The sequence below is a fragment of the Mustela nigripes genome, chromosome 10 (assembly GCF_022355385.1).
Source record: "Mustela nigripes isolate SB6536 chromosome 10, MUSNIG.SB6536, whole genome shotgun sequence".
Classification (NCBI taxonomy): Eukaryota; Metazoa; Chordata; class Mammalia; order Carnivora; family Mustelidae; genus Mustela; species Mustela nigripes.
In genome coordinates, this window is record NC_081566.1 from 43,752,258 (window position 1) to 43,765,785 (window position 13,528).

A 13,528-nucleotide genomic window follows, 5' to 3' on the forward strand; every position below is an offset into this window, starting at 1 on the left:
TCCCACCCCCTTCTCCCAAACCCCCTCCCCCTGGCAACCCTCAGTTTGTTTTGTGAGAGGAAGTGGTGATGCAACATGGAGGCTTAAGTGGGTAGAAGAATAAAGGGAACTTTTAATAAATGATTCCACAGTATAGTTTTGATTTTTAGATTTAGGTAAACGTACTTTTTCTCCACTAGATGGTGCTGATGCCCTATTATAAAACCATGCAAACCCCATCTTCGGCGTTTCTGCCCCTCCAGCCAGATCTTTGTTGTTGTTTGTTTTAAATTTAGTCTTCATGTTTTGATATGAAAATTTTATGCTTGGCTACAGGCTAATATGTGTGCTTTTCAGTTTAGAAATTCAGATCCACCTCATGGCATAAAGATTACTGGAAAAATAAATTAGTTAAATTTCAAATATGATGCTATATTGTGCATACAGAAATATTTTTCATTAGTATATTAACATTTTGATAGAATTAGTTCCTATCCTACTAAGTTAATGCAAGGGAAGAGTAATAAAGTTTTTTTTATCAATTAATTTACTCAACTTAAATTATTAGTTTTTAAAGGATTTATTTATTTGATAGAGAAAACAAAGGAGCACAGGCTTGCATGGGGTGGGGAGGAGGTGGGATGGGGAAGGGGGAGGGGCTGAAGAAGAGAAGGACAGAGTGTTAACCTGACTTTATGCTGAGCTCTGAACTCCACAGAGGGCTTGATCTCAGGACCCTGAGATGATGACCTGAGTTCAAACCCACAGCGAAGCGCTTAATGGGCTGTGCCACGCAGCTTCCTCTTAGTTTTTTTTTTTTTTTTTTTTTTTTTTTTTTTTTTTAAAATAACGCATCTACCAAAGGCATAATCCAACCACAAAACAGCAATCAATACACAGACACATACACATGGGGTCAGCCCATTAGCTAGCCTGAGGCAAATGCATTCGCTCTTGGTTGTATTTCAAGATAATTCTTGATCTTTCAATTTTATTAATTTCAACTTTATTAACTGCTTTTAGCAACCAGATATAAAAGACAAGGACATATCTCTTTGATGTCATCTTCCTACCACCTTCTCATGGTATTTACTGTTATGTATGTTTACTATAGAGGAAGAGTTCTCCTATCGATTAGTCTTTTTACTTCAAGTAATTTGTAAGAATTTCCATGAATTTTAAATGGCAGCTCTTGACTGTAAGAAAACAGTATCACCACCCCCTACTCCATTTGTCCATCCTTCTACTGCCATCTCCAGAATCTCAGCTCTGATTATGATCCTTTGCCACCTTGACTGGGAAACAGCCTGCTAACCAGTCTCCAAGCCTCCGTCCTCGCATTCCCCACAGGGCTACACAGGAGTTACTGCAAAATTGGTCACACCGCTCCTGTGTTTAAAATTCTTTGGTGACTTTCCCTTTAACGTGTAAGACATTCCAAACTCCTTACTCTGCCCTGGGAACCCCCTATCTGGCTCTTGCCATTCTCTCTGGGATCATCTTGTTTCCTCTACCACATATTCACTGTGCCAAAGCCTCCCTGGTTTCTTCATGTTTTGTCCAGCATCTCAAATGTATTTTTTTCCTGTACATCTTTGGGTTGTTTTCTCTCTTGCAACACGTGCACTGGAGACTTTTGGTGGTTGCCTTTGTCTCATCTTTCAGGTTCTGCTCAAATATTATTTCTTCAAAGTGACCCAGTTCAGACCAGCCCAGCCAAAGGCTCTTACCCCACTACCCCATCTCTGTTTTCCCTCAGCCCCTACTTTATTTCCTTCCCAACATAGTTCACGATTCATAATTATTATTCATAATGTTTTTATAAGGATTTCATCTATCCCGCCATCAAAATGTAAGCTCCCTGAGAAGAACGACCATCTCCATCCTGTTTTACAGAAGGATCAATTCTCAATAATACTCAGATCCTCTAACTTCAAATTCACCTCCTGTCTGCTTTGGTTCTAATCTTCAATACACTGAGCATTATCAGTTCATGTCATAACGAGCTGATAATGATTCACTATCTTGTGTTCTAACAAGAATTAGGCAAAGGGGGCCTGGGTGGCTCAGTGGGTTAAGCCTCTGCCTTGGGTTCAGGTCATGATCCCAGCATCGTGAGATCCAGCCCCGCATGGGGCTCTCTGCTCAGTGGGGAGCCTGCTTCCCCCTCTCTCTCGCCTGCCTCTCTGCCTACTTATGATCTCAGTCTCTGTCAAATAAATAAATAAACTCTTAAAAAAGAAGAATTAAGTGAATCTTACAACATAATTTTTGTTTGAATTGATAAAAAAGCGTTCAAGTTCAGTTAAACCATGTTCTCAAAAAATTTTTTTAAGGAGACAAAAAGAGTAATTTCAGCCTGTGTAGTCAAACTGTTGGCATGAACGTGTAGTAACCACATTTGCTTGAACTAAATTGGCAGTTTTTGAAGAGAAGGGCAGGAAGCTTATTAAATAAGTAACATAAACATATTTCAAAGGCATACAAGCATTTTAAGGAAGACTTGGCTGATGATTCTATTTTTTTTTGTCTGAATAGCATCTCGCTTCTCAAGTTCTAAGTTAATGAGTGAACTAAGTTTTCTAAAGTCTTAGGTTTAAACAACAAATATTTCAACTTATGTGTTTATGTAGTCACTTAAATGACAGTTAAATTAAAAAAATTTATAAAGCACTACCTGGATGTACTTTTTATTCTTTTGGTCTGATTTTGTAATTTAAAATTATTCTGTCCATAAATAAGAGTGTGAATGGTTTTGGCTATTGGATAGGAATAGCATTCACTTTGCTTTCATTTGAGAGACATAGTTATAAAAAATTGCTTAAAGTTAAAAACAATTATCCTTGATAATTTAATAATTATCATTTATTTAATTTTTCCAATTTCAAATTTTTTTTTAATTTTATTTGACAGAGAAGAAGAGACATCTAGAGAGGGAATACAAGTGGGGAGTGGGAGAGGGAGAAGCAGGCTTCCCGCTGAGCCAGGAGCCCGATGCGGGGCTCTATCCCAGGACCCTGGATCATGACCTGAGCTGAAGGCAGATGCTTAACAACTGAGCCACTCAGGCGCCCCTCCAATTTCAAATTTTAAAGGGATATTATTAACATATAACAAGAGTTAATTACTTGTTTTTAAATTGGTGTATCTATAAGCTGTTATTTGATAAGTATTCTTAATCAAGTGAAATAAATCATAATAAAATTATATATTTTAAAAAACCTTTATCAAATGTGTACCAGATTGCTTTGGTAGACTAAAGTTGTTCTCTTCATACAATTATTCTGTTTTTCTAAAATAATTTTGGGAAAAAAATAACAGGAGATACTATATTTCAGCTAGCCTAATTTTAAATTTAGTAAATATTGGAATATATTATAGAAGAAAACCAAAAATCAATTTAGGAAATATAAATCAAATAGACAAAATGGAAATAGCAAAAGTAGATATTTTATGTTAAATTTCTTTCCCAACTTCTTATTGGTTTATATGCATATTAGTTATATTTGCATATATATATGATTAGCTTTTCAAAATAGAACATATTCAAAGTATTTTACAAGTAACATGAAAATAATTAAAGGTATTTGGCAAATATATATACTTGTATAAAGAAAACGTCAATTGCAATAAAGTTTTTATTTTTTATTTTAATTTTTAAAAAGATTTTATTTATTTATTTATTGAGAGAGAGAGAGAGGGAGCACACATGTGTGCACATGTGAGCTGGGGTGGGGAGTTGTCGGGAAAGGGTAGAGGGAAGAGAGCATCTCAAGCCCTCTGTACTGACTGCAGAGCACTGTTCAGGGTTTGATCCCATGATCCTGAGATCATGACCTGAGCTGAAATCAAGAGGTGGTTGCTTAACTGACTGAGCCACTCAGGTTCGCACAAATGGAGTTTTAAAAAATAACTCTAGAGAAAACAGAAATTATTTTGCATTATTAAAGCATTTGAAGAAGTAAAGTGATATGTTTAAAATTTAGAAGTATGATTATGCAATTTCTTCTTCAAATTTTAACAGTGTAAATACCATGAAGATAATTCCAGGGTTATGAAAAGCAAATGGAAGAACAGATAATAGCTAAAAGAAATCAGGTAGAAAACAAGTATGTGATAAAGACGGTTGAAACAAGCTACTCTCAGGATACAACTTGAATACATCACTGAAATCAAGTTTCTTGGAATGTGTAGTGTTTGGATCACTAAAACAATGCCAATGATTGTTCAAGTCAAAATGGTAGCTTCTTAAAATAGTTAGTCTATACCGACTGGTTGCTGTAAAGTGGAGTTGGGTCAGAGGGTGACATAATTCAAAAACTGTGTAGCAGGAATGATTTGCATCTGAATAATACTCATGACGATCTCGAAGGATAAGTATTGAAAAAGAAAAAGAAGAAAAACAACACACACTATACCCAGTTACACCTGCAGCACTTGTGGAAATGTCATTGATGGAAGATTTAGAAATGTGGGGGCTGATCTCAATCCCCCATTTTTGCAGATCTACTGTTAGTCTGTTGTACACCAACTGATGTTTCTTCAGTCTTAAATGTCCTCCTTCCTATCACCCTTATCTGGTTAACTCCTATTCAACCTGCAAAGCCTACCCAAGATGCCATCGTGGCCCTGACCTATTTCCCTCTCTCCATTCGGGCTCTTACAAATCAACTCCTCAACCCTATCCCACTCGATCCTCTCATTGCTCTTTGGGTTTCTTGCCTCCTCTAAATGATCCTATACTCTCACTCTCTCTCTCTCTCTTTTTTTGCTTATCTCCATCATAATACCTTATATGATAAAATACAGCATGTTAATAAAATCCAAAGCCATTCCTTTTGTTTTCCCCACTAAAAATGGTCTTTTGGAAAATGCTGATCATAGGGCCTGGCACTTAACAGTCACTCAAAAAATGATCATTGAATGAACAAAGAAACGAAATAAAATGAATGGATGACTAGAGAATTCTCATGGAGCCTTTCCATTACATCTGCAGATTGTAGACAACCTTAGGAAAGAGCATAGTGGATGGTAGCAAATGTAATAGATAAGACTTGGGAACAAATGTTTAGTGATTTTAAAGCCGTACTGCATGAATTCAAGAAACTCTGATATCTGTAATTCCATTGTATGTCTTGTCCACATGTCCTAAATTTTAATTTATAATTCTGAAGTCAGGAATGATTTTAGGTCAGTTCAAAAAATAAAAGCGTGGGGCTCCTGGGTGGCTCAGTGGGTTAAGCCGCTGCCTTCGGCTCAGGTCATGATCTCAGGATCCTGGGATCGAGTCCCGCATTGGGCTCTCTGCTCAGCCGGGAGCCTGCTTCTCTCTCTCTCTCTCTCTCTCTGCCTGCCTCTCCATCTACTTGTGATTTCTCTCTGTCAAATAAATACATAAAATCTATAAAATGCAAACTATTTAAAAAATAAAAAAAATAAAAACTTTTGGGAGCTATGAAGTGAACATTTCAGTAACCACTTTTCTGTCTATTACATTTTTGGTCAACAAGGTTTGAGAAACTTGTGCACTGAGTTAAAATGCCAAAGCAAATAGAAGCGTTCTAACAAATATTTTTACCCCTTTCCTTCTGTTATTTTTGTGATTTTTTTCTCTGTTCTATTACAATAATTTCTTTGAGCCATTTTTATAATGTTTTCTTATAATTTTAAGCTGAAATGTTAACACTTTTTCCTGCCCGATTACTTCATGACCTTTCTATGCACGGTATCTGAAACCAGTTAAAGTTGTTAAATGGGTAAAGTGAGCACAGGAGAGATCAGTTGGCAAGAATCTCACAGGCCTGGGCAGGTGGGGGATGGTGTGTGGGGTGAGGAGGGGGAGGCATTGCTGGGAAGAAGGAAAAGTGCAAAGGCTGTCCTACAATCAGGGATTGAGCAAAGAAATGTGAATTGATTTAGACTTTGGCTCAAGCCCTAGCAATCAAAGGCCAAAAATGAAGACTTTTACTAATTTGTGTGTCATTTGGGAACTCACTTCTGGCTAAGAATAATTTCAGCGATACTCAATAATTCAGTTGTAGTTGAACATTACGTGCAGGCAGAAGAGTAGCATGCGTGTTCTCTGGACATGTGTACCCTTAAAATAAACAAGGTTTGCTTCGGCTGACCTCCTCCTCTCATGACATTCTGGGGCATCTGCTCTGACCCTTCTCATGGGCTCTTCTCCTCAGATCTCCCCTCAGGAATACCCCACGTGCCAGACTTGCTTAGTCCAGTTCTTCACCCTCATCTTCCCTTTCTACCTTTCCTCACTGAAATGCTCCAGAGAACTTACCATCTTTGATAATTCACAGTGAACTGCAGTGAGGAACACTAGCTTTCACTCTTTTAAAGTATTTGTTCAGAGTATTTGTCATTCCACATAAACTTCAGGTTTGTTGAGTCTGGTGATATCAAATTTTTGAAGAAGAGAGGATACTAGAGACAGTTGGGTCAATGCACAGCTTTAAATCACACTCTATGGGTAAGCACCACACAACTATCTCTGAAAATGGGGGGTTTTGGTGAAGAAAGAAGGAGAAATCTTATTTTTTTTCTTATTGGAATTGAAACAGAATTTTGGATTAAAATTTTTGGATTAAAAATTTTAATCCAAAAATATTTAATCCAAAGTATTTGTTATTTTTGGATTAAAAATTTTGGATTAAAAACCTCTACCTTAAGTTTTCTGAATTAGTTAACTGTGTATTTACATATAACCTCATAAAAGAAGATATTTTAGAATTAATTCTTATGATTTATAATGTCAATTATTTTTTCCTTTTTAGGGTTAACTCAAATTTGAAACCTTCTTGTACTTGAAACAATACATAATTTTTTTCCTTCTCTTTCTAATAGAAGAGAATCTCTCTTCCTTTGACCTATAATGTATTTAAAGCCCCGAAAGAACTTTTTTGACCTTAAACATCCCGAATTAGAAAATACATATATCTCCACACAAAATAGCCAGTGTGTACTTGGACATTTTTCAGTGGGTTTTACTTTATTCACAGGAATTTCTGGGCTTTCTCTGTTTGTCAAATAAATAAAGTCAGGAATTTCTGGACTGTGGCTAATTTCAAAGAGTATGTTTAAGGGAACATTATTCTCAACTTTGTCCTGTAAATCTGACCAGATTCTTAGCAGCCTGTGGGGACTCCTGCAAACACAATGTTTTATAAGGAAGTAACTCATATTTCTACACAAATGGAATGGGAATGCAGAGAGCCTATTGTATTAAAGCAGAACTAGTTGGTCTCTGAGAATTTGAGCCAATAAATTCTTCTTATCAGCTGTTATTTCTCTTTAATGGTGACTAATATTTTTTGAAGAATGTTCACTTTAAACAGAGCAGATGCCGTTTATGAAATGCTAAAATGTCAAACCTGGTTGAGTAAAGCAGATTGTGAAAATATTCAAACCTGTATTCAACCAGCAGAAACTGATATCACATTTAAACACATTTTGATGAAATATAAAATACAGATGAAATGAATCAGCTGGAATCAATTACATAAGGAGTTTAAATCACTACGATTTAATTTTTATTACATACTTTGTAGCACCCAATTTTAATATTTCTAATTCCATTTTGTAATCACTTAAAAAGTTTAATTAAACTTGCCCTCTATTCTTGAGTTTTGAGCATCAACTAGAAATAAAATAAGTCTTCTTTATATGACAAATGGTATCTGCATAAAGCCTCAGCAAACGGTATGTAAATATTGAGACACTGAAATTATTCCTGTTAAAGGAAAGACAAAAAAACACTTATGTAAAGAAAAAGATGTTTGTGGGGCGCCTGGTTATGCATTTGCCTTCTGCTCAAGGCATGATCCCAGAGGACTGGGATCCAGTCCCACACTGGGCTCCCTGTTTACCCTGGAGCCTGCTTCTCCCTCTCCCCCTGCCACTCCCCCTGCTTGTGCTCTTTCTCTCTGTCAAATACATAAATAAAACCTTAGGAAAAAAAAAAGAAAGATGTTTGCTACGATTGATAGCATTAACAGGGTTCTGAAACTCTTTGTCAATACAATAATATTTTACTAATTGTAATATTTATGTGTGCAGGGAATAATGGAATATCTAGGTTTGGATATAAGATTTCCAAGCTAAAAATCAAGCAGTAGCATATTAGAATGAGAAACTGAAAAAAATTAAACACATTTAAATCAACCTTACAAGAATGACTAAAGGATATAATTAAAGAGATATCTTTACTTTGATTTTCTAGATAGAAAGATGCTCAAGGAGAGAGATTTTATGTTATTTGCTAACATTTCTCAATGCTTAGAGGCTGACATGAAGTAAGCATTTAATCAAAATTTGTTGACCTAGTGAAAAGTTTTGGAAATTTATGGATGATAGGGAACTGATTTGGTTTAAAAATGCCAGTCAAATATTATCACATAATTTAGTTGCCTATCATGAATTAGAAACAAAATTTCCTCCAAAGAAACTTCTTAATCTATTGAGAAGCAGTGTTACAATTAAAATTTAATATAAATCTAGTAATTTTCTTACTGATACCAGAAAGAAAACTTCTACATTCATATTCACTACTCTAAAGACTGGTCTTCTAGAATATATCTCAAATACACTATCGGAAAAAAACCCGTTAGAATAACTTAGATGTTACAAACACTGCATGTTCAAGTTTTTCACACTTATGTGATATTTTCATTCTAATGACAAGCAACTAATGCTTGCTTGCCTACAAGACTTCTAATTTCTGTTCTGGTTCTACATATGTTCATATGCTTCTTAACACTTTCATACAAAACATTTTGGTGAAAATTTTAAACAAACAAAATAAGTTATGATGATTTGAAGGGAAATTATTATGATATAGTACAGTTTTCAAAACATTTATTAAAACATTTTTTGAGGGTACCTAGGAGGTTCAGATGGTTAAGTGTCTGACTTTGGCTTAGGTCATGATCTCCAGGTCCTGGGATGGAGCCCCAGAGGGTGGGGGTGGGGGTGGGAGTGGGGGTGGGGGTGAGGGTAGGGGGGTTCCAGCTCAGCAGAGTCTTCTTCTCCCTCTCCCTCTGCCTCTCCCCCTGCTTGTCCTCTACTTCTCTCTCTCTCTCAAGTGAATGAATAAACTCTTAAAAAAAACCCTTTTTTGAGTGTGTACATTAAATAAAACCATGATAAATAATAATATCACTTAAATAAACTACTTACATTTTTTAAAACTTAATGTCAAAAGCTAGTCACACACAAATCTATAGAACAGTAATTAAATCACATTTTTCTAGACAAAATTCCTGTTACCACTGTGAAAAGCATGTTAGCAAATGTCTCATAATATAGAAAAAAGCCTTTTTTTACTCTTACCTTGTGCAACACAAACCGCCCACAATATAAGCCAAACGATCTCCCCTAGAAATCTCATTCTGAGGTCTTTTAGGGGTACATTTAATTGCTGAGAGTGCTCACACGATGTCAAGTTTTCTTCCTCTACGAAATCTGATTAGTGCAGGAAAGCACTTGCTCAAAAGGAAATTGAAACACAACTCGGGAATTAAAGGGAGTACCAGATGCTCCGCCCCTCAGAAATTTTGCAAGGTAGAAGAGAAAATTCAACCCCAAACCCCAGCAGTGTCAGAGTTTGAATCTGATTCTTCCTGCATTCCCATGGAATGTTAATGCTGTGACTTGCTTTTCATTTGTTTTCATAAACCCAGGCATGTTCTCTGCTGGAACACGTTCAAGTTCTTGGAATGTGCAAAGCAGTAACTGCTGATATCCTCAGGATTTCAAAAACCCTCAAAAGGAGCTTAAAAGAAGCTCTTTTAAAAATCGTTTACGATTCACCGACCAGTACCCCTGGGCCAAATAATACATTATATGTTAATAAAAATAATTCATAAAAATGAAAAAAATCATTTACAGAACTTGGAGTGAGTCAATGCTTCCACAAATAAGACCCATAAAATGTGGGTAAACGTTGCCAAGAATGTAGTGCTGGCCTGCTTTTCCCACAATCCAGGAAATTACTCTTTTAAAGCCTTCTTATATATGTGTGTGAAGCAACAGGATCACTCTCCTTGGTCATAACTGCGTTTAATAATTCAAAAATCAAGAAATTTGAACACTGAGTTTTTAAACCTTTTATTGAAACATAATATGCATAGGGAACATTTAAACAAGTGGGTTAATGAATATTGAGATGGTGGAGACATGTATGAACCCAGCGCCAAGTTTAGTTCACTGAAGAGCACTAGCTCTCCAGGAAGCCCCAGCTGTCCCTTTCGGTGAACCTCTCTCAACCTCTCCCTCACCACCCACAGAGGGACCAGTGTCCTGATCTCTAAGAATATGGAATCCATTCGTCTATTTTGTATTTTACATAAATTGAAAAATATTTTTTTTTTAGTGTGTAGAGCCTTTCATGAAAATTTATGCTGTGTTTAATTACAGATTACTAATTCTTATTGCTGTGTAATATTCAATTCTGTGAATGTACCACATTTCATTTGTGCATCTGTTCGTGGGCATCTGAGTAGATTCTAGTTTGGAGTGATAGAAAAAGGGCTGCTGTTGTGAGGGTTTTGACAAAGACATGTCCTCATTTCTGATGAGTGCACACCTCGGGGGGGAACGGTAGGACAGAACGATGAACATGTCTAGGTGTAAGAAGTCGCATCAGAAAGTCTTCTGAAAGGATTATGCGAGTTGGTGTTCCCATCAGCAGTGAATGAACTGCTCCAAATCCTCAACACACTTGATGTTTTTAATCTGTGTAATTTTAGCCATTCTGGTGAACACAGAGCTGTAATTCTCTGGGACTTTAGTATGCATTTTCCTGAGGACAAATGAAGTTGAGTGACTTTCATGTCGTGATTGGTCATTTAGAGATTTTCTGGTGAACTATGCATTCAAGTCTTCTGCGTATATACACACATATATTTTCTATTGAGTTATCTATCTTCTACTTATCTCATTGTAGGAATTCTTTTTTATATTCATAGACATTCTGGACATATTTATTATGAACATCTTCTTCAGTCAGTGGGTTGTCATTTTGTTCAGTGTTTTTTACTTTTATTTATTTATTTTTTTATTTATTTTTCAAAGGATTTTATTTATTTATTTGACACAGAGAGAGAGAGATCACAAGTGGGCAGAGAGGCAGGCAGAGGGAGTGGGAGAAGGCTCCCTGCTGAGCAGAGAGCTCAATGCGGGGCTTGATCCCAGGGTCCTGGGATCATGACCTGAGCCAAGGCAGAGGCCCAACCCACTGTGCCACCCAGGTGCCCCGCTCAGCGTTTCTTAATGGGTAGAATTTCTGCATCCTAATTGAACAATTAAATGTTTTGTTTGCATAATTGTGCTTGACTCCCATTTTTTCAAACACATTCTTGAAGAGTCCAACTGACAAAGATAGCCTGCTTTTGAAGGTGGATGGTTTTTCAAAGGGTTCAAATCGCAAAGTCATTCTGAATTCACTGCCATGTTTAAGCAGAAAAAAAATTGTGGGTCACTAAGGTCCCTTGCATGTTTATTGTTCTAACTACAGGAGAGCATTTCCTTGTAAATATCACAGGATATAACAATTGCAATGGAAAAAAAATGCTTGAGACTTAAGAAGAAAAGACATTTTTAAAATAGAACAAATTTTCATTTTTTTTCTACTGGGGTTAGTGCATTTTGTGTCCTTTTTAAGGATTTCTTGTCTACTCCTAGGATACAATGATGCTTTCCTCTAAAAGCATTGTTTTCTCTTTCACATTTAAGACTGCATTTGACATCTGTGTATGGTATAATGAAGGGCAACAGATATATTTTTAAAATACCACGATCCAACTCTTCTGGCACTACTTACTGAAAATATCATCTCTTTCCTAGGACACTGCTTTACTCTGACTTTCATCATAAATCAGACAACTGGATATGTGTGAGTCCATTTCCTAATCACTTCTCTAGGCTTAGTGAATTCACACAGCAATATCTACAAGTCCCACTTTAATTTTTGTAAAAAATTCTGACGAAGTGTCAACATCTGGGAACTTGGGGATTTTCTAGTTATCTTTTAAGTTGATTTCTTATAAAGACAAATACTGTATGATTTCACTTATATGGGGAATTTGAGAAACATAACAGATGAACATGGGGGAGAAAAGAGAGAGGAAAACCATAAAAGAGACTCATAACTATAGAGAATAAACTGAGGGTGGCTGGAGGGATGGTGGGTAGGAGGTATGGGTTAAATGGGTGATGGGTATGAGGATGGGCACCCGTGATGAACACTGGGTATTGTATGTAAGTGATGAACGACAAATCCTACACCTGAAACTAATATTACACTGTATGTTAACTAACTGGCATTTAAATAAGAACTTGGAAGAAAAAATTTCAAAAAAGTTGTTTTCTTGTTTAATTCTGTTGTGATCTAAAGATGTACTCTCAGTAATTCTATTCTTTCAAAATTTGACTAGATTAATATCCAAAATATATAAAAAGCTTATCAAACTCCTCATCCCCAAAATGGATAATTCAATTAAAAATGTGCAAAAGGCTTGAATAGACATGTTGAAGGCCAACAGGCAAATGAAAAGATGGACAACATCACTTATCATCAGGGAAATACACATCAAAACCACAATGAGATGTTACCTCAGGATGTCAGAATGGTTAAAGTCAACAACACAAGAAACAACTCGTGTTGACAAGAATCAGAGAAAGGGGAACTCTCTGCCCTGTTGGTGGGAATGCAAAGTGGTACAGCCACTCTGGAAAACAGTATGGAGGTTCCTCAAGAAGTTAAAAATAGAACTACCCAATGATCCAGCAACTGTACTACTAGATATTTACCTGAGGAAAGCAAAAATACTAATTCAAAGGTTACATATGCTCATTACTTATAGCCATATTATCAACAATAGCCAAATTATGCATACAGCCCAAATGTCCATTGATTGATGAGTGGATAAATAAAAGGTGGTGTGAATATACAATGGAATATTACTCAGCTCTTGCTGAGTTGGCTGAGAATGAAATTTTACCAAATGCAATGACATGGGTGGAGCTAGAATATAAGGCCAAGGGAAATAAGCCTTTCAGAGAAAGACAAATACCATGTAATTGAACTCAAATGTGGAATTTAAGAAACAAAACAAACAAGCAAACGGGGAAAAAGAGGGAGAGAAGCAAACCAAGAAAGATTCTTAACTATAGAGAAAAAATAATGGTTTCCAAGGGGGAGGTGAATGAGGGGATGGGTTAAATGGGGGATTAGGGGATTAAGAAGTGCATTTGTTGGGGCGCCTGGGTGGCTCAGTGAATTAAAGCCTTTGCTTTCGGCTCAGGTCATGATCCCAGGGTCCTGGGATTGAGCCCCACATCGGGCTCTCTGCTCAGCAGGGAGCCTGCTTTCCTTCCTCTCTCTCTGCCTGCCTCTCTGCCTACTTGTGATCTCTGTCTGTCAAATAAATTTAAAAAAAAAAGTGCACTTGTGATGAACACCTGGAGGTGTATGGAAGTGTTGGATCACTATATTCTACTCTTGAAACTATTATTATACTGTATGTTAATTGATATT

General features: G+C 36.5%; 1 protein-coding gene across 2 annotated transcripts in view; it reads right to left on the minus strand.

Annotated features, from left to right (window-relative positions):
* The window catches only part of LOC132025681 (complement factor H-like), a 79,869-nt gene extending 70,378 nt beyond the window's left edge, over positions 1 to 9,491 (minus strand). For both annotated transcript variants that reach the window (XM_059413297.1, XM_059413296.1), the window contains exon 1: positions 9,322 to 9,491. In XM_059413297.1, the coding sequence (XP_059269280.1) occupies positions 9,322 to 9,379 (58 nt within the window). In that variant the 5' untranslated portion in view covers positions 9,380 to 9,491. The remainder of the gene's footprint in view (positions 1 to 9,321) is intronic.
* Between the last annotated feature and the right edge of the window lie 4,037 nt (positions 9,492 to 13,528).